This window comes from Falco peregrinus, chromosome 6, assembly GCF_023634155.1.
Source record: "Falco peregrinus isolate bFalPer1 chromosome 6, bFalPer1.pri, whole genome shotgun sequence".
Lineage (NCBI taxonomy): Eukaryota > Metazoa > Chordata > Aves > Falconiformes > Falconidae > Falco > Falco peregrinus.
The window spans coordinates 1,495,628-1,517,648 of record NC_073726.1 but is presented as its reverse complement, the minus strand read 5'-3'; the positions used below and the strand labels follow the sequence as shown (position 1 = coordinate 1,517,648).

Genomic DNA, 22,021 nt, shown 5'->3' with positions numbered 1-22,021 from the left:
CATCGGTTTAGTGCAGGACTAAACTGCTTTCCTCTGGGTGCTGATCTCTCACAGATCTTTTCTGCAAATGCAGGCTGCTTCAAAAATGCCATTTCCCTTGAAGTTGTGACTAGCATTTATTTCCCCATGCTGCAGTTAAATTTAGCAGTAGATTTGCTTTTTAAAACTAGGACCTTACTAAAATCTTCAGATTTTTCTTTATAGAATAAACTAGGAATCAATAAAGTTGTCTTAGAATGTGATAATATTCTATTCACATTTTACAATTATAATAACTGCAATTCTAATATGACAGCCTATTGAAATTCAGTTATCTGACATCATATGGAGTTATTAATGTGGAGCTAAACCAATTCCTCTGTGTGAGACTTTGAATATGATTTCTTACTGAGGTTACATAGTCTTTATGTAACTGAACATAAAATATTTATGTGTATTTGGGGCTAAGCTGCTTATTCATTAATGATAATCAAATGAATAGAACATGTAAATTTATTTCAGATCTAGAAAATACAAATCTAAAAAATATCATTTTACAGACAATATTCACCATTTAGTTTATATTTTAGTATGGTCTTAAGCCTATCTTGCACAGAATTATAATGTAACAGAACAACAAAATAGTCTACATTTTAACTTTTGAAATTTCCTTAACTAGAGTCTTACCATATACATCATCAAAAAAAAAATTGTGCACAGTAACCAATTAAACATCTACATTTCAAGAATAGATTGACTATATCTCATAACTGAGACACCAATTACAGTACATTTACCAAAAATCCTTCAAGAACACACTCAGTAGTAACAGTGGTAGCAGTAGTTAAAATCTTAAGTTCTGTGAAATGATCAAAGCAAATGATAACAGAATTTAAAAATTCAGTTAATCATTTATATGTAATGTAAAACCCATGTAACACTACAATGAAAGAAGAAATTACATGGGCACAAGTGCAAAAAAGCAATAGTGTAAGCCATCTTCTCTCTTTGGTAAAGATCAATTAGCAGGAAGTATACCATAGTAATTCAAGTCGAAGACTAATTCATGCTATATATTTTTTTTGTTTTCCTACCATAGGCAGACTTGATGATTTGCAAGCATCCTACAGTAGAGAAATTACAATTCTACTTAACACTGCCCATTTTTTCCTCTTTTAAGTTTAAATATTGAAATTAAAGATAAGGATTTTTTTCTTTCATAAATAGTTTTTCAGTAGTATAGTCTCTTCAGGAATTTAAAAATAAATAGCAAAATATACACAATTTCAAAGATTACATTTAATTTCTTCTAGGTATATCCTGAAAATATATTACCAAAGAATAAATAACTTTGGGTTTCTCAAATATCTGGTAAAATGTCAATTACTCTTACATAAGGAGTTTTCTCTGAGGAATAAGGAAGTACCATTGCTTTTTACAAAGCTTTTACTATACAGGTGGAATTTTAATAACTTTACAGTAAGAATATAATCTGCGATATAATATGGACATTCCTCATTCAAAAGTACAGTAAAAAACTTTCAAAATGAAACCTTCAAAATTTCAGGTTCAAACCTGAGGAACTTCCAGGTAACTACGATGTTCTCCTGGCAGGACAGGCAAGCTCAGTTGTCTATGTCAGGAGACTACAATAATAGTAAGGTAATTTCCTCTAGTGGTAGAGCCAAAGCTGTTTTCTACTGACAACATACTAAAAACCAAAAAGGACAAAGTGTTAAGGAAGGGACAAAAGAGAAGGATGTGGGTGAACAACACCTGAGTGTAAGTCATCCCGAGAAAGAAGCGAATTGCCTACAGGGATTTCAATACAACCACAGATTTTAAATAGATTCTTCTTCTTTTGAAGGACTTGACCCTCATGAACAATTGAGGTAACATCAGGGAATTCGCTATTTGAATTTGCAGGTTATCGTCTTACTCAAGCTCCTCCTTCATATTTATCTGAAATTATTACTAAAGAAAACAAGAAAAATGCAGGCAACATCAGCAAAGCAACTAGTTAAAAGAATCCAGCAACTTGAACTGTCATTAGACATTAAAAAAAAATAAAATCTTAACTGCAGGAAGATCTTCTGGAGGGGCAGAGCAAAAGTCCTTGCCTTTTTAGAAGATCCATTTAAACTGCCAGCAAAGTAAATGCAATTTTGACTGCTCATTTATTCAAAATTCATAAATAACATGTAGATTAACTAACCTCCTATTCACACCCACAGTTAATTTACATAAAATATTAAGCAGAATGCTTTTCTACTCCTTGTTTAATTCCAAGCACAAGATGTAAAAACCAGTTAAATTGCACAGTCCAGCCCTTATCTCTGCAAACCTCTATCTGATCAAGAAAATGCTTTTTGGCATCTTCTTCGCTTTTCCCTACTGTCAGTGCATCCCGGATATATTCAATATCCTCTTTGCTGGTTAATTGGGGCATACCAGTCATTAGCATCATGGAAAACAGGATGATCAGCAGGTTTGTGTGATGTCGAAGAGCTAAATAAGCCTTCACACATACATCCTACAAGAGAGAAGATTTTTTGTTAGTTGATGAGTGAACTGAGAGGGATGGTGTAGGAATTTCACAGGACTCTCATTAACCAACACTACTGAATCACTCGAGTACATCAGAGAGAGGAGACCCAACAGAAACGTTCATCTGAGCAGAAACATGAAGCAAACTTCTGCATCTGTCATTTGATATTCATTCATCACCACACCTTGGGGCAACAGGTACTGTTTTGACGTACAAACTAAAGGCTCTTTTTAATAATATTAACTGCTAAAGCATAAAACCTTAGCTTCACAAAAACTTCAAATTAATTTACCTGTCATATAATCTCTTTCTGTGGCTGTTAAAATAGACAGCAATAATTCACTATCTTTCTTTCCAATTTGTATGTTCCCATTTAAAGACCATAGCTGGCAAGTGATACTGAATAAAGCAGTACCTCCAGGGGACCATTCTTTATTTCATATATACGTCTATTAACTTTGCAGAGGTGACGGGTTTTTTAATGGAGAAGATTTTTCAGGCTTGGTGTTCTGATAAATTTTTCCATCTGACAGTTCTAGTTTTCAAGCACGCTGCCTTGCTGTAGGACTTCTATGTTTATGTACTGTCATACTGGATTCCACAGATATTTTTTTTTATAGCTTTTTCACTTCCACATATAAGTAATTTGTGCTTAACAACATAACCTTTAGAAGAATGAAAATTCTGCAGCTTGGAAAAACATGCAATGCTTTTTAAAAGAATATTTAATGCTAAGTGACTAATACATAAACTGACATTATTATGTCTTATATTAAATTTATTACTCATTTACTTTTAGAAATAACATCTTAAGGAATACAATGCAAAGAAATCAATCATATATAGAAAATTGAGCCTGTAATGCACTAATGTAAAAAGGTTAAAAATATTTCTAAGAAAGTTGTTGCTATTAAAATCAAAGCTTAAGCAATGCTAATTTTTAACCAATTAAATATCCAATTTAATAATTCCAGAAATGTACATGAATTTATTAAATAATTCTTAAGAAATCCAAATATTGTCATGTAAAGTTTCACCAAATCTCATCAGCCCTCTAGAACACAGTTTATTTTTGACAAGGTCTATGGTATCTTTCTTCCTTAGAAACACTAAGTACCCGAATAGTCTTAACATCTATCACTGTTCCTATCAGCAACACCAGGACAACCAACCAGACAGGTTAGGAAGATACTAAGGAAGGAAGATGATATGTTGAAGATCTGTCTGTAGGGTTGTTTTTTTCCTATTGCCTGGGCCCTTAAATCTTTCACTGTTTCCAAATAAACCCTGTCCTGAAATAAGGTCATACTTATGATCTCTAATGTTAGTTTAGCTCTAGTGAAGCAGAAGATAAATCGCAATGGTCAAAGCACAATTTGCAACAAAAACCATCATCATCTTATCACAGGGATTAGTTTCTTTCCATGACACCAAGGGGAAAAGTAAAAAAAAACAAATTCTACTTATGTATTATCAACTTCAAACAGGGAAATCTTGTCACAAGAGTTAGTGTGTGTTTTGTTCCCCTTGAAAGGGATGAAAGCTCTTTATAGTTATATCAAAGGTTTTATATTTCTCTATGGATGATGCATCTCACTACTGCGGTGTCTGAGACAGTAAAACAATTATGCAGTCAAGAACCTGGCATCACTGCATCTCAAAGGCAGTCTTTCCAGGAATTCAGAAGATTTAAAAAATCTGTATCTGCCTGTTACAGTTATTTATTCAGACAGGAACTGAATGGAATTTTGAATTAACAACTTCCAAGAAAACTAATTTTTACACTTCTGAGAGAGGCAGAGAGAACTAAAAATAACACATGGTTATGTGTCATGGATATGTAGATGTTTACCATGGGGTTAAGGAGGAAGCTGCTAACTAATCATAAGCCATAGGCAAAATGAGAAGAAACGAAAATCCCATTGTCCAACAGAAAATAAAAACCCAATTATTTTGAGAGCTTGAAACTGTTCAAAGTATTAGTATCCTAAAGGTCAGACATTTTTATAATACAAAGTGTCCAAGTTCTGTTTATAAGCCATCCCTTCCCTGTACAGCGTACTACAAGTAAGTATTTTTCAATCATGAATTGGACACCCTTCTGCTTTCTGTCACCTTTATTTGACAAACACATGAGGATTTGTAAACAAATGGTATAGAAGAATTTGATTAGTACTGAAAATACAGCTGTCTATTATCAAGTCAGCAGAGAATGAAAATGAATGAATTAAATTAAATATAATGAATACAAATGCATTCAAAATCTAATGCAAAAACTAGCAAAGACAATTTTAGGCAAACTAATAATAGGTAGGTGGAGAAAGCTCAAAAGACTACAAAGATCTCAGATGAGGTTCTCTCAAGGGTTTCTACAAGTAAGAAGTGAAAAAATCACATGCACATAGGAGTAAGAGTTGCATGGGTTTCAGCTAAAGGCTGGAAAGGAAATGCCACCACATACGATACTCACAGCAAGAGAAATCTGGACAGTACTAAGGCAGCTGAAAAATTCATAGATGGAACAGAAAAACACTCGTCTTCTCAGATTAAGTCATGCTTAAATACATTTTTTGCAATTAGGACAACAGACCATCAAATACTGCTTCCTACTAAGCATTTCTGTGATGTCATTAATAACCTCTGGCCTCTAATTTTCATTAAACCATCACAGTGAAGACAAACAAAAAGGGAAGCAAAATTTAGATTAAGCTTATAGGAATGAGCATTATTGCTAGTTCCAGAAAAGTTGCCAGGCCACTGACAGCTTTAGAAGTTCACTAATAACAAACTATGCTCTGTTGCAGTGAACAACACTGTTTGTTCTAATTATTTGTCTAATTAGCCTCCTCTGACACCTGCAACAAGAGCTATAGCTAACACATCTGTATGGACTGTATCCAACAGATGACAGAGAAATACTTTTTTTTTTTAAAGTAGATATTTTAAAATATTAAAACCACTGAAGCCTGTAAAAAACAAAGGACTCCTCTAAAGTACAACCTATTTTAATGTAGTTGAAGTACAAATTAATGAGAGATGCTCTTAAAAATTAATGAAGGATAAATGGTGAGACTTTTCCATTAATACATGAATGAGTCAGCAGGCACACTGCATGAATCCCTCAATATTCGGAAACATGATGAAATCAGCCAGTTGAAAAGTGAAGCTATATTTCATTTATTTTTGTACTCTGACTATATAATTAAAACATACTCTTTTTATCAAAAAATATGCGATGCAGATCTTGCTCTGTATTACTATTTTACTTGTATGGAAGTATTTTAACTTTTTATTGGTGTTTAAGACAGAAAAGCCTTTCAATGTACTACTGGAATAGAAGTTTATAAACAGTATCTAATGTAGTAGAATTGTACATGAACTTACACATTTTGGTTGGTATTATTGTTGCCTGTGCTTAAATCATCCACTTAAAATGACCAGGTCACATATCACGGTCACAGTTCACAAAGGTAAAGCACATCAATCACCTTTCATCTGGTTAACGACACCAGCAGAAATGACACTGGCACTATCACGGCATTCCTAAACCATCCACATTAGTGGGATGGTAGCAGTATTTAGAAACGTGTACCAGACTAACAAAATGTGTATCCAGTCAAATCCAGGAGTGTATGATGAAGGCATGGCTTACGGAAGAGAGGTTAAGACCAAAATCACCTCCTATGGCTTTTGGTACTTGGGCTGCTGAAGTAAAGGTCAGATATTCTATAAAAAGCTGGACGATCCATCACCTCACTGCGGACACTAACAGGTTGCTAGCCTTCCAATTCTCCATTAGCGCAGTTTCACATTTTCAGTTATTTTCTGCTTCCAGAACAGAGGTCTTCTATGAAATGACATACCCTAGAGTGGTGTTTCAGCCCCACACTTGCACACAGCTTACAGCTGCAGCAGCAGTATCTTTCCTGTAGGTAGCACAGCTCACAGGCTTCTCTGAGAGCATGGGCTCAGCATTCCCCTCCCACAGCAAAACCACCCTGCTTTTAAATCTTTTGAGCTACAAGCCTCCTTCGAAACACCTGCACTGTGATAAAACCAGTCCTTGTGCAAAACTGACTCAAAAAACGCAACTGGTCCTTTAGTTATTTTCAGATGTCTGGGCTCAAGGATGACAACTGCTTTGCTGTTTGCTGTCCAGTCATGTATATCTTCAAAGTGACATATTCACTATCCTTAATTAGGTACTCAAGTTAGAAAAACAGACTCCTTACAAGGACAGAGAGACTGGTTCATCCACGAGAAATCCAGAACACCTAAGTCAGGCTTTTGCTTTGACTCACCCTCTGGAGGAAACTTTTTCTTTTGATATTATAGGGAACCTGCTTTCTAAATCAGGCATTTATTTAAAGAATTTAAAGACCCTAATGATAAGCACAGGAGTAACACCGCAGACATCCATTTACTCCTGCTCAGCCATGCTCTAGCCATTTCATTAAACATACTAAAGAACATTTTGCTTTGCTCCCTCCTTGGCCAGGTCCTACACAAGCTTGAAAAATAGCAACTGTTTTGGAGGGGTTCAGTTTCAAAGAGAAGCTGCAATGGAACAGATCTTTAACACCATTCTTTTCTTCCAGAGCGTTAAGTCCATCCACTTCACAAAAGCAGAACCTGACACTGCTTAGGGTCACTGCAGATTTCTATTCAGATGCACTAGTCTCAGCCCCAGAACAGGAAGGCAGAATCAGGAGGGAATAACACGATAGAGCCAGCTGAGGAATGCCTCGCACCTGCTCGTACTACACAAAAGGCTCTGCTCAGTGCTTTGAGTCTCCTCCAACTGCACAAATACTGAAGCCCTCTACAAAGTATTTTTAATCAAGACAAGAAAGGACAGCCTATCTGGTCGGCTACTAACTGAATCTTTTCATTGTGGCTTTGTTGATGTTTGAATTCTAGTTCCCATAATCCTACTGATAATTTTTGCTCTTAGCTTGGCCTAAAATATCTTGGAATTGTATTATTATTCAGTAAATTTTATTAACATAATACCCAGGAGCCTAGACCTTTGGATACTAAGGCACTAATGTTCATTTCAGAGGGTAAAAAAACACTGCTTAATTGATTTGCAGCTAGATATTCACTCTTTACCTGAAATTTATGGAAATGGAGACTTGTCTTCTTTCCAGAAGTCCCCATGACAAACAGAAAATCTGGAGTCAGCACAAAAGGAACTCTTTCTTTATTAATTCCAAGGAAGCTTTTATAATTCCCAAGAATATGACCGAAATCAATATGGAAAAGATTACCTTTGTAAAGAGAAGAAGTCACAGTTAGGCTCAAATACAATAATCTGCCAGGAACACTTACTTGTATCGACAATAATTCTAAAAACTCTTTGTTGGGGTATACACGATTACTCTTTAGTTCAGCAGAAAAGACTGTTCTCTCTCTCTCTCTCTCTTTTTGTTTAAATATATAATTCTGTCCTTTTGGCAAAGTTACTTTTTTATTTCTCTTTGGCAGTTGTTAAAAACCTGGCAGAACTGCTGTATTTTCTAACCATACACTTAACAGCTTTTCAAAAATCAACCAAGGAAAGCTTGTGCCGCAGAACCTTAACAATCACCTCGCAGTACACCACTACATGGAAAAGGCTGTGGATTACATTTCAAATACCCATGGGATTCTGGTGCTATCCAGCTCCTTGGCTTCAGTCACTAGAACATGCTTCTTCCTCACAGACCTGCATTACTGATTTCTAAACCACTCTGTACCGTGCATTGTCACCCTTTGGATAACCTTGAGGTTGTGTCAGCTCCCAGGAAAATGATGAAAAACTCCCCTTTTAAGGGCCACTACACCTACAGGACTGGAGTGTGCCGCTGCTCTTCAAATTACTTTATTACTTTCACTGGCAGAAAAGATGTAAGGATAAAAGAGTATGATTACTTAAAAACATAGATTTGTAATAGTGGTACATGTATAAAAAAAAAGGTAAGACATCAAATGATGTAAGGCGAGACTTAACACTCATCCAAGTGTTACATCCTTCAAAATCCTTCAGTGGATATCCTTCAGTGGATATCCTTCAGTGGAATATCCTTCAGTGTTCCAGCATTTCAGCCAGTTTTTGAGTCCTACCCACCTACCGAATCTGACACGCTCTGTAGACCTCTCAGACTGAAATCCTTCTGGCTTCTGTTGCTCAAGACAGCTCCCATTAAAGATTCTAAGGCAAATCTGCTCCTGGCCACAACAGAATAACCTTTCTTTCTCTGTCTCTTTTTCTACTGAACTGTCCCTTATTTTCTGCCAATGGCCACTAACATCGCATTATGTTATATATAATGCTGCAATTAAAGCATTTTCATGTCTTCTTGTCCTCAAGGAGTTCTGGGGAACTTTTTTACTGTACTCTTCAATTAGCTCATTTCTGCCTTCAGGGTACATCTTCTCTCTAACCTTCAACTGGTAAAACTTTAACTATAATATGATTAATATTAAATATACAGCCTTCTAACTAAGCTCAAAAGTATTTTCTGTCTCTTAGCATTATGTAAAGACCGCTTATGAAGTAAGGGGATCATGAAACTGGAAGTGAATTTCTTAGACTAAATAAAACTCCTCCATATGTATTGCTCATTCTGGGGTCCTTTCCAGGGCTTCCAGAGGTCAGTAAAATTAAGGATGAACCAACGTGTGGCAACAGAAATAATTACCAAAGTTTGTAAAATTGCAGTTCTTCTGGGAGGATTGCAACCATCCCACAGACTCCAGTAGCAAAACAAATACATTCCATGTACGCTTACCTTCTAGGATTTTTTACAAAGGTACATAAATCAATTATGTTCCTCAGAGTGAAAATAGTCCAGTAACATCTGAATTCTGACACAGACACAGTTCCACTGAACGCTGTCAGAACCACATCCACACTTCAGACAGGTGAACAGCTGTCTGCTTTTTAAAGTTTTTTAGCTTTTAGATCTTAGATCTAGACACTAAGAAAAAAATATCAGTGTTACTCCTCATGAGTTAGTCTGTAACAAAGTTGTCCTTTGAAAAGAATGCCGTTATGAATGGTAAATAACTAGAGCCAACCTGAAGGCCAAAAGGGGTGCCTGTACATCTCTATGTCACAGGAGGAGCTGAACTTGTAAGCAATGCTGACAGAACTGGATTGTGTCTCTTCATGCACTGTTAAATACATTATTTATTAAAATGAAAGATAAATCTAGCGAAGTCCCACTTCTATGAAATTCTCAAAAAATAACTCACCTGTTTCTGTAATCATAATGTTGTCATTGTGCCTGTCTCCTATTCCAAGTACAAAGGTTGCCACGCAGTATCCAGCACAAGAATAAACAAATCTTTCCACAGCTGCCTGAAACTAAAAACAAATCTTAGAGATGCTTAATACTTCGATGCTAGAAACTAAATTCAGTCATTCTCAAAGTCATGTACCCTTCTGTCAACACGTACCTATCAACAGTTAGACAACCTGTCCTTTAAAATACACTGTTGCACAGCTGGGATTACCGTGTGAGAAGGCTCCTATCCCTTAGCACAAATAAAATAAGCATATAGTTGTTTACACTTTATGAGAAAAAAAGCTGTCAGAAAGCTCTAGTAGGTCAGTGGACCTACATAAGCAAAGGAACTGTGAGCACCCAAACCTGTATTTAAGTCTTCTAAAACCACACTGCCTTTCAGTGTTCTTAGCTATCCTTTCAATTTGCCCCTCATGTATCAATTCTAAATACTATGGACAAAGGAGTCACTTCCAAAGCATCTTGCTCCTCAGCAGCTCTCCTGCCAGCTAGATGCTAAAGGCTCTTTCACAGACACCTGTGGCTGAGTACAGGGAAAATGAAGGGATTTTTCAAACTCATGTAACACAAAGAAAACCATGTGAGCTCCATGCTCCTAAATTAGTAGGGTGCATTTGAAAATCCTACTTAAAAATTCAAAGAACTCACCTTCTCTTCAATCATGCATCTTTCCTTGAGCCACTGGTTTAGTATTTCATCCTTAAATGCACCAGTGTTGCCAACTGTACTCTGTTGAATTTTGGCAATTGTTGTCGCATCTTTCACAATTTCAATCATTCCTAGAGAAAATAAGAAGGAAGTTATAAGTTATTACATTTATATCAAACATATTATAAATATGCAAAATTAAATTTTAAACTCTGGTTTTAAAATCAACTGCAGAAATTCATAGGTTATGAGCAGAAATTTATTTTACAATCAACAGTGGTTCTTGCTCATTCCCAGCTGAAACCAGCCAGAGCTTGTAACTAGCCTGGCATCCTAAACTCTTCCAGGAGACTTTAAAACCTTTTAAAATGGAAAGAGTCAGATGATGAGTGGGGACCCTCTGCATAAGATTTTTCTCAAGGAGAGGAACTATCTCTTGTTTTGATCCCCTGCAGAAGCCCGTGTACCATTCACATTCTCACCAGCTTCTCTCCAACTTCACAGATTTGAGCAGCTGAAGAGACACTGCAGCACTGCAGCAGCATAGGGATGCAAGTGTGGCTAGAGCTGTGGCAGAGGAACAGAGCTGGGCTTCCTGCGATAAATCCAATTTAAGCTTACGTGTGCATATGCACAGAAAGTTCAGAAACACTATGACACAGTGAGGTACAGCAGCAGTATTGCTGATGGAAAGCTCTGGCTGTTGGGGCCCAGAGGTCAGTCCCTAAACTGAACAGATCCTTGCAAAAGCAAATCAGCAGATCACAGGAATATGATGCAGAAACAAGTACTGTTCATACTAACATGGCATGCAATGAAGGCTACAGAGAAAAGCAGAAAGAGAGGCTGCAACGCAACTCTGCCCTGCAACACAACTGTGCACTATAGCCAAGACCAGCAAACGCAGTCTGCCCTCATACTGGGCATACCTGTATGGCAGAAGGTCAGATTTTAGTTGAACTTATTTGGTAACTGGAAATACTTTATTTTCTTCCTCTGGTTCAAGTTCAGTAGTGTCTTCTAGGTAAAAGTCTGGCTTCAGCTCCAGCTCAAAGATAAGCAAGCAAACATTTCTTCCCAAAGTGTTTCAAAGCAGTTTCTCATTTGGTTTCAGTTTGACTCTCTCTGAAATGGATGAATTTCTATCTATTCACAGTCCTACTCTTTTGAAATTACTGAATTATGTGCAAATTTTTCAGTAACAGAGTAATGACACAGTAACCTCTTCCTGCCCCTGTCTTCCACACATGGCTGAATTCATAGCTGAATACCCCCGGAGGTATTTCTTCTGCCTTGACAGTGGCCTGGATTTGTTTGTAATAAAATACTGTGGAAACACGACCTCCAAAACCCATCACCAACACCACCAAATTAAAAAGCTCTGCATTTTGGTCTGTGCTTGTCAAGCTCTTGTTTTCCTCCTGGGAGTGAGCTCCAGATTACATTCCAACTGTGGAAAAGGCTTCCCCGCTTGTGCTCACAAATCTCCCTCTACCGGCCAACAGCTCCTGGATTTCAGGGGAGCAGAGCTGTGGCAAGAGGCATCTTCTGCTTCCCCTTGCATTTAAAACTTCTCCCAGGATAACCATGCAGATTAGCAGTGTGAAAAGTCCCCAGCTTTTAAAGCAGCTGTTAATGAAAACCCTTTACTGATCATTTTTCACTGCACTGCCAAGAGTGGTGTAAAACCTACAGAGAATGTTGTGCAGCTTATTCTGCCCAAGTAAACACTTCAAAGGTAGCATGGTAAAAAAAATTATCCGCTGGAATAGTACAGCTCCACTGGCAAATCCTTCTAAATACAGACATGCCTCTCAGTAGGTCTGGTTAGCCCTAGAGGAGGCTTCAGTAACTGGAGAGAGGATCTCAGCTGGGCTGTATTTAACTGGGAGGAAGTAGAGCAGTAAACACACCATGCTACGTGTTTCTGAGGATCTGTGGTACTAAAGCAGGTGACTCTTAAACTAAGTGCCAGATTGAACTTCTCAAAATTTGGCAGTGACGCAGCATAGTAAGTAGTGATAATTGCCTTGCAGAGCCATGAACAACACATGGCCATGTCAAACGGAGAGAGAATAGGGCACGATCTTTTACCAGTCATACACAGAAGCGCAAGTTGCTCCTACAGAGGTCAATTTGGTGGCGCAGTAGAGAAGACGGATGGTTTCCAAAACTGCAAACTACACTGAATGCAGATGTCTCCAGCAGACTAAGCTCTACACAGGAGGGGATGCCAGCCCCAGGTGTAAAACACCAGGCTATTTCCCTGGGCTCAGCGTAGAATGGGGTACCGTCCTTGTGTCAACCCACAGAAACTACCCCAGATTCCATGGAAATGTTAAGAGGGAGGGAAGAAACAGCTTGGGAGAAAACCACATATGAATACTGTGAAAGAACATTTGCATGCCACTACTCTTTGGTTTTGTTCCAAACAAGCATAAGCTCTACATCAAAGTGTCCCACATTGGGTATTACTAATTTAGGCTGCAGGTAATTCTCAGCAAACTGGAGTCTTTATGTAATTAACCATGCTCCTACTGTGGTGCTGAAGAGATGCCCAATTCTTACATCTCCCCCATGTGTATAGGAAAATAAACAATTAATTCCTTGACATAAAAGAATGGGGAGTCAATTAAAAATTCATGAAAGAATAATGCAGTCTGTAACTTCAACATATGAATGCTAGGACTGCAGAATTGCTCCACCTTCCTCCATTGTTTTGATACATTATATTGTCTTGAGATGATTTTAAACAAAGTTAAGTCCTAAAAATCTCTCTAAAAATCAGGTTACCTAAAGGAGAGGGGGAAAACCAACCCTCCTTATATCTAGTTAGTATTTTTATATATAATTTTCCATTTCCTTTACTATTAGAATTCTATCAATACAATTTATATAATTTTAAAACACTTACATTAGGAGAAAGGAAATTCTTTTGTGCCACACTACCAAGTATCACACTATCAACGAGTTTGGGTTTTCTACATTGCTGAGATATCTTGAAGTCAAAAAAAAGGATGATAAAAATTCTATGTGGCAATGGATTTCAGAGAGGAATTACATTACAGATGTATATTACAAAGAGTTCTTAATTTTACTGGGACTCAGTTCATTATTGTTCAATCCATAAAACAAAATATATTGCTGAAAAAGAAAAGAACTAAAAAGCTGGACATCACGGGAGACACACAGTATATCATTATTTTACTAATCCATGCAATTACTCTCACACTGCCAGCTACACAGATGACAGGAATTAACAAACTTGCTAATTTTTACACATGTTCAAGCTGTAAGTAAATGGCAGAGCTGTATTTGCTAATCCGTCTCACTGACATGCTGCTTATACCAGCCAAAGCATTTTTTTTCGGCACAATAGCTGCGTTTGCGCATGGCCAATTTTTCTATACTGAGGAGGCTTTTCTCGAGCCCATCGCTCCAGAACTGCTCAGCAGAATTGACTCTATGGCCAGTTTTGTATTATCTGGATACCAGGAAACTCTGCAACGTGGACGTGCTGGGGTACATAATACATAAAAATCCAACCACCAAGAGTCAGTTTGGAGCCATCAGGACGGATAAATTATGCAACAGTTTGGCATTTTTGGATGTCACTGGAGTCTTGCAGAGCCGATCAGGTTGCTCTGCTGTGGTGGGTCGGCCCTGGCTGGCTGCCAGGTGCCCACCGGGCTGCTCTGTCACTGCCCCATGGCACAGGGGCCAGTGGGTCGGGATAGGAACGGGGAGAGATCACTCACCGGTGGGCAGAACAGGTTCTGCTCGGGGAAATTAATTTATACCAAATCAAATCGGAGGAGGATAATGAGAGGTAAAAGCAAATCTTAAAAATACCTTCTCCTCACCCCTCCCTTCTTCCCGGGCTTAACTTTACTCCCGAGTTTCTCCACCTCCTTCCCCCGAGGGGCCGGGGCTGCGGCCGGTCCGTCCCCCGCCGCCTCTGCCGCCGCGGCCGCCTCCGGGGGCGGCTCCTCACACGCCGCCCGGCTCCAGCCCGGGCCCTCCGGCGGGAGCCGCTCCTGCAGGCCCTTCTCCAGCGGGAGCCCTTCCCGCGGGGGGCTGCGGCTCTGCCCGGGCCGCTCCTGCGCGGGGCCCTCCCGCGGGGCGCAGCCCCTCCGGCACAGGCTGCTCCAGCCCGGGCCCCCCGCCCCCGGGGGCACCGGCCCTGCCCGCGGCCCGGCCCCGGCCGGGGCTCCCCGCTGCCGGGAGCTGCTCCGGCGCGGCGCGGCGCGGGCTGCCCGCCCCCGGGGGCGCGGCCCCCTCCGGGCACCCCCTGCCCCGGCCCGGGGTTCCCCCCCGCCGCCATCTGTCCCCCCGCGGGCGCCGCCGCCGCGGCTGAGGGCTCGGCCTGGCCCAGCGGCGGGGCCGCCTTGGAGCCGGCGGGCACGGGCTGGCGGGCAGGGGGGGGCTGCGGGCACCTGCGCATAGCGGCCGCCCCGGCCCGCCGCACACGCCTGACGCCCCAACACGGTACATCTACACAGCATCGGTTCTCCAGAAGCTTTGTAAGCAACTACTCGATTTCTCCCACCACAAATTCTGGAAAATTTCACCTGCACTGCAGGAGCTAATGCCCACTGAGAAATACTGCCTGCGCATCCTCTTGAGTAATGCTTCTGTGTAGTATAGGGTATGAAGGTCAGGAAAAAAACAAATGTTTTGGTATTTTAACTCTTTTCTCTGTTTTATTCTTATCAATACATTAAAACACATCTTGAGTAGGTCACTTTCAGCGCTTTTTCATAACAACAGAGCAACTTGGAGCAGGACCCGAACAGTTGGACTTGCACAGGAATTGCATTGAGTTAACCTAGCGCAGCCGTGAAGTATCATCGGAAGGGCAGAAACCATCGCTAAGAGACAACTGAAGGCTGCTCACAGAAAGTATACTGAACTGCTACTTATCACAGGACTGCAGTGCATACCAGAAAAGTTTTCCTATATGCAACTTCTAGAAATTCAAAATACTGTAGTTATAATCGCAGTGTGATCACGTACCTATTTTGTTCCCTGTAGAAATACAACCATACGGTAACAAACAGAGGTCCAAGGATTCTGCTTCCCAAATGGATTCCATAATCCGAAGAATCTAGTAAAAACAAACATACAAGCTAAGATATTTCGAATTATTTGGACATTACTTACTTGTCTGTCTTGCAGATTAAGAAATAAATACAGAAAGTATGCAGCTGTTCAAGATTATCAGTTACAGAACCAGGGTTTGTATTTTCTCATCTGTCCTGTGCCCAGGCAATCTATACTTTTAATAAAGTATTAATAAATATATTGTATGGTTTCTACATGGGCTGAAATTGAGTACATTAACAGGTATGTCCAGCTTTTTCCCCTAAGTATCCCCCAAAGTTCTAACAAACTTTGTCAAAGCTGGTCAGACTAATCACTGATACCTGCTGATTTCTTTTTCACTTGTTAACTTCACTCATTGTATAAATAAATGATAAAAATGCTTCATCAGAAAAACAGGCCATATTGCACTAAGGAAGATTCTTTAGAACACCAAATTGTGAAGTATGCACGGCACATGGCAGGGGAAAACAGGGTAACAGTATGTACTGGGTCTGGCTGCGATGACGTTCAGATATTCTTCAGAGCAGCTCGCACGGTGCTGTGGTTTAGGCTGGTGACCAAAGCAACGCTGGTAATGTGCTGATATTCCAGCTATTGCTGAACAGTGTTTGCAGAGCATCTAGGCTGCCTGTTTCTCACTGCTCCACTGTGAATAGACCAGGGGTGCACAAGAGGTTGGTTGAAGACATAACCAGGTAGGTGACCCAAACCAACCAAAGAAATATTCCATGTTGAAAAATGTCATACTCAACAATAAACCAGAGAGGAAGGGGGTTAGGTAGGTTAACCATCTTTTGCACAAGAACTGGCTGGGCATTGGCCTACCCATGGGATGTGGTGAGTGACCACCTTTGCATCACTTGTTTTGCTTGCTTTCTCTCTTCTTCCACTTCTCCTTTTCTTACAAAATTTTTACCTCAACTCACAAGTTTTCTTGCTTTTACTCTTCCTTTCCTCTTTCCCCATCCCAGCAGGGTTAACCCAAAGCACAACAACATAAAAACTGTAGTACAAGAAAGAAGATCCAGTTTTTATGTTAGCCTTGCTATACACAGTTTAAAAAACAAAAGACATCCTCATATTTCATATGGACAGTAAAGACAACATATACACACTTCTGAAAAGTAAAAGGATTTTAAAATATTCACGTTACTTATTTTATACATTTTAGCTACCATACCTGTAAAATAAGCATGTCCTGACGTAGGTCGTCTCCGTGTTTGAAGATTATGCCTATGGTTTCATTTGATAGAGCTGTTGGATCTGCACATTTAAACTCGAGCCAGAGGGGCTTCTTCTTAGATGCCATTACTTTACATTTCTCTATCTGTGAAAGACACATTTATTGCTTGCTAGCCATTGTACTCCAACATCAACACAACTAAGCTTTTCACACACCAGCTACAGAGTAGTTTACTGACTTCCAATCAGTTATACCACAAGAAACATACTGAAAGCACATGCAAGCAACGGTATTCAATTGCCACATGAAGCCATACTAAACCTGCACAACTTTTAACATTGTTCATGATAAAGGAAACGCCTTGACTCTCTGAAACTGGATTTAGCTTGGAAATCTGCTTCAGACAGAATAAAAAACCCCCACACTTTTAAACCAGGAATAAGAGATTCTGAAAAAAAATGGTAAATATGTACCCTCACAACAGCACTCTGGCAGGTGCTTTGCAAAACTGAAACATTGTTCAATGCTATTTACCACATCATCCACCCTTGTGACTTCCAGCAATTTCAGTTATTCCAGACTGCTTGATTCAACTCCCTTAGCAAATCGTTCAAATTCATGGGGAAAATGGCATTTGTGAAACTAATTTAACATACTCATTCATAAAATAAGAAAAGTAATTCCCTGTTTAGTTTTATTACATTTTTCATCTTGAGAAATTCAGCATTAAAACTACTGAAATTGCATTATTTCAAATGTTTTCTCAACTTATTATGTCTAATACAACTGCAGTATGTAGTACTTTCTATTCTGGAATTCATGGCCCATTGTTGAACATTACTGTGTACAACAAAGCCATCTAAAATAATAAAAGCAATTGCACATTAGTGTTTGAGAGCCAACAGAATCAATGAAATCAAAGAAAAGTATTTTGGAATATTCATGTTTCATAGATTGGAGTTCTGAGCTTGAAGCTTAAAACAAAAGAGTTTTTACTATCCTTATTTTTAAAAAGGAAAGAAGTTGTTAAATCTTTGAACTTACTAGAAACACTGATTTTGCTTCTAATATTTGGTTTAGACTAGTCAAATTTCAGGGTTTGAAGATTATGGACAAGTAGCACTTGCTAGAATAAAGATGAAACAAAAGCTTACTAATGCAGTTTGCTATATCAAATGTTTTTGTTTATATAGTTTGGAAAAAAAAGAAAAAGGCTCTAACCCATCTATTTTTGGACATAACTACTTTCCATAGCAAATCTACTGCTTCCTTCATCTAGGAAGGTGTTGGTAGGGCTGAATACTTCCTAAGTGAAGGAAAACTAGAAAATCCTGCAAGATCTTTTATTTTGTTTTGAAATCTACTTCCTATCAAGCAGTTGATGATTTTTGTACACAAAAGACTAAAGAGAGAGAAACACAGTCAAGAAAATGGTATTTAAGAAGCCACAAATTCTATATTTCTGAGTAAACAATGTTTCAATTGACTTCTGTACTGACATCACCTCTGTCATGATAAGCTGGGAGGGGTTTAACTCTCTCAGCTTGAAGATAGACTAGCTTATAGCCTGTCAAGGCACAGGTTTAAGTAACAGAAAAATGGCCAGATCTAGACAACTAATACCCAACTGACTACCCTAATATTCAGCAACCTGTTCCTTAGGTGGGATGGTTTGTCATCCTTTGCTAAGGTAAAAAATCAAGGGATTCTTTTCTTTTAGGCTCCTTGCTGCACATCAAGTGAACCCAAGGTGTGCTTCTTTACCCAAACATCACATTGCCTAGCAGATGCAGGAGCCAATTCCTTTCACAACACATCTGCTGATTTATTAATCTTATTTTTAACTCTGAGTCAAAACTATCCACTGCAATCTCACCACAAAACTTGAGGCAGCAACACAGAAAACGCCAAGTGTTTCTTAATGTATTTCTAACAAAATCTTAATGTATTTTCTAATCAAAGCAACAAAAGCAACATAAGCAACATAGAGATATTGAAAAATCAGAAACAGATAAGGTAGACGTTTTTGCTACTAAGATGTCTGGACCTAAACATTAATGACAGATATAAATCAGGGCAAGACAAAGAAAGTAACTGGAAGAACAGAAACTGAGTATCCCAAAGCCCCTGAAGTCAGATAAAAGAGTGATACAGGTATTAAATGTAAAAAAAGTGTCAGTTACCTGGTTAAATCCTGGATTAAATGAATGGAAAAATCATAACTGCTGTTTAATGTTTAGGAATTTATGGGTAGTTGCATTTTTTTTAGCGCCTGGTGGCATGTCATTACATTCAGAAAAGTACTAATAGCTTTAGGAATAAAAACTTTCTGAGACCATGAAATGTCATTATAGTCTCAGTAAAATAAGACCTTTAGACATATTAGCAAAGTTTTTTTATCCAGTGACACATACTTGCAAGTAGGAGATTTTTTTCCAAAAGGGTTTGTAGAAACGCAGAATATACTTACCACTAGGGCTCCTGCTCTTAAACCAGGATCATATGGAACTCTAAAACTTTCTGGAAGTTTGCTGCTCTGTAGTTTTTCAAGCTTTTGCCTCAGCTGTGCAATAACTGCAATTACAAGTAAGACAACACAATGAAATCAAAAGTTGGAAGGCAAAAAAAGCTCATAGAATCATATAGGTTGGAAAAGACCTTTAAGATCACCAAGTCCAACCATTACAGGTAACCAAACTTGTTAACCATGATGATTTAGCTAAAAACCTCCTCTGTTAAGCTACTTTTTAAATTGTTCTCCTCAAGGATCTTCTGATTTGAGGAATGGAGGAAAACTCTTTTAACTTACACTATTAATGGCCAGGGCTGTTTCAGATACCTAAAAGTAAAGTCTTCAAGCACCTCACAAAGTCATGTGCCCTCTACAAAGTGTTAGAAACACTGCACAGCACTTGGTGTTCTTCTGAAGACTCAGGAGATTACATTAAAATGTCACCTTTTGTTTAAACAACAAAACAAAACACAGTATAACACACTAAAAAATATTTTGCCCTTTTTCCTTTCCAGCCAAGGAGATGATGATCTATCCACCAAAGGCTCAGAAGGAAGCATTTAAAAGCACCTTGCATTTTCCAGTATTATTTTGACACATCTTATTGCTCTTGCAGATAGACTCCTGGCTTTTGAATTCTTGGATTCAATTATATTTCATTTATAAGGCCTCCAACTATGGAGATACTGAATTTCCTGTCCTCCTAAAACTAGTTTCACAGTGCAGCCTTGTTAATCTCACATTCCAGTAAGAAGAAAAAATGTTGTATATTTATAAAAACAAGAATTTTAATGTTCATATATGAACTGAATCTTTTCACTCAGAACCTCAAGCTTCTAAATCTTCAGCTTAGAACAGTATGCATCAAACTACATATGATGCACTTTGTTCATCAACAAAGACTTGTACACTGGTCTAAAAGAAACTGCAGCCACACAGCAGAGGCTGCATATACATGTTCAAGTAATTTTGGAGATAAAAATTAAAGAGCAAAAAATTTGTAATAGGAAATGGACCTAGATATCTTAATATACAAAATTCTAAAATCATACAGTCATAGAATGGTTGGGGTTGGAAGTGACCTTTAAAACTCATCTAGCCCAATCCCCCTGCAATGAGCAGGGACACCTTCAGCTAGGTCAGGTTGCTCAGAGCCCCGTCCAACCTGACCTTGAGTGCTCCCAGGGATGGGCATCTACCATCCCTCTGGGCAACCTGTTCCAGTGTTTTACCACCCTGACTGTAAAAAATTTCTTCCTTGTATTTAGTCTAAATCTACCCTCCTTTAGTTTAGAACCATTACCTATTGTCCTAACACTGCAGGTCCTACTACAAAGTCTGCCCAGCTCCGCAGAGCCTTCTCTTCTCCAGGCTGAACAACCCCAACTCTCTCAGCCTTTCCTCGCAGGAGAGATGTTCCATCCCTCTGATCATTTTTGTGGCCTTCTCTGGATTTGCTACAACAGGTCCATGTCTTTCCTTTGTCCAGGACTCCAGAGCTGGATGCAGCTCTGCAGGGGGGCTCTCACCAGAGTGGAGTAGAGGGGGAGAGTCACCTCCCTCACCCTGCTGGCCACGCTGCTTTTGATGCAGCCCAGGATATGTTTGGCTTTCTGGGCTGTGAGCACATATTGCTGTCTTATGTCCAGAAAATGAAGACATTTCAAAAGCTGCTATCAATTTAAAAAAGTCAAGCCAAAGGGATTACCTGAGAACTCAAACCACAAATGTTACATCTATTCTAAAGGCTTTTAGAAAAGAACTACCCAGCAGTGCCAGGTGACTAATGTGGTATCATTTCTGGTAAAACATAAATAAATCTGACAGCAATATATAGGAGCTAGTGAGTGGACTTTATAATCAGCCATCTTAAAAAAACCCAAAAACTAACCCACCCACCCCCAAACAAACCAAACCCAAAAAAAACCTAGGTTGTAGTAACTTGGGTTACAAAACAGCTTTCTAAAATGTTACTATTGAATTCCTAGACAAATCCAGCTTTATTTCAGTAAGTCTCCTCATTGTAATATAATGTAATTTGAAAATTGTATGCCAACCAATTGAAGCTAGTAAAGATTAGGAATTAGCTGATTTTAAAACACAAGTGAAGGCGCTTGCTAAAACAATTTTCAAGTTGATCTGGCTTAAGAACAAAGTGCTATGCATTTCAAGAGAAGAAACAGTTGCATAGATGATTTGTCTCCCAAGAATGTGTCTAACAGAGTGGTGATGAAAGCAGATAAACCTATGTAACATTAAGATCTTAAGGATTTATTTAAGACTACTCTCTGTGTTCAAACATAAGCAAAGAGATTGCATGGAAAGCGAAAGAAAGTTTGACAGCATTATTACTACTGGACTAGTATGGACCTAACAGGAAAGAATGTATTCTTTTAAAAAATCCACAAATACTGGAGGAAGAGAAATATATACAAGAATTAGATGAGGCTGCATAGCAGAATGAAGTGAAACAGTCCAAAACATTCAGACTGAAAACATAAACAACGACAAACATTAGAAATGATAGGGAGGAAAAAATGTAATAAAGAAGAAATTTTAGGATATACATTTTTTAAAATGTCAGAAGTACAGAGTGCCTGTAGGAAAAATCATATCCTCAATAATCTGAGAATAAATTAAATTAGATATAGCATTAGTAGGACACTCCACAGTTTCAGGAAGCCTTATTCAGTGAAAATGACAATTATATAAGTCATCTTTCAATGTTCTGCTGTACGTTACATGCAAAGATT

At 38.7% G+C, this 22,021-nt stretch overlaps 1 protein-coding gene across 5 annotated transcripts in view; it reads right to left on the bottom strand.

The window, feature by feature from the left end:
* Positions 1–474: 474 nt before the first annotated feature.
* Positions 475–22,021, bottom strand: part of PIK3CG (phosphatidylinositol-4,5-bisphosphate 3-kinase catalytic subunit gamma) — a 35,931-nt gene continuing 14,384 nt past the window's right edge. For 3 of the 5 annotated variants that reach the window (XM_055807547.1, XM_005242326.4, XM_027793772.2), the window contains exons 5-11: positions 19,227–19,330; positions 16,754–16,900; positions 15,484–15,574; positions 10,468–10,598; positions 9,767–9,878; positions 7,640–7,797; positions 475–2,512 (exon numbers count right to left, since the gene is read on the bottom strand). In XM_055807547.1, the coding sequence (XP_055663522.1) occupies positions 2,231–2,512; positions 7,640–7,797; positions 9,767–9,878; positions 10,468–10,598; positions 15,484–15,574; positions 16,754–16,900; positions 19,227–19,330 (1,025 nt within the window). In that variant the 3' untranslated portion in view covers positions 475–2,230. The other 2 variants (XM_027793773.2, XM_055807548.1) reach the window with 2 other exon arrangements.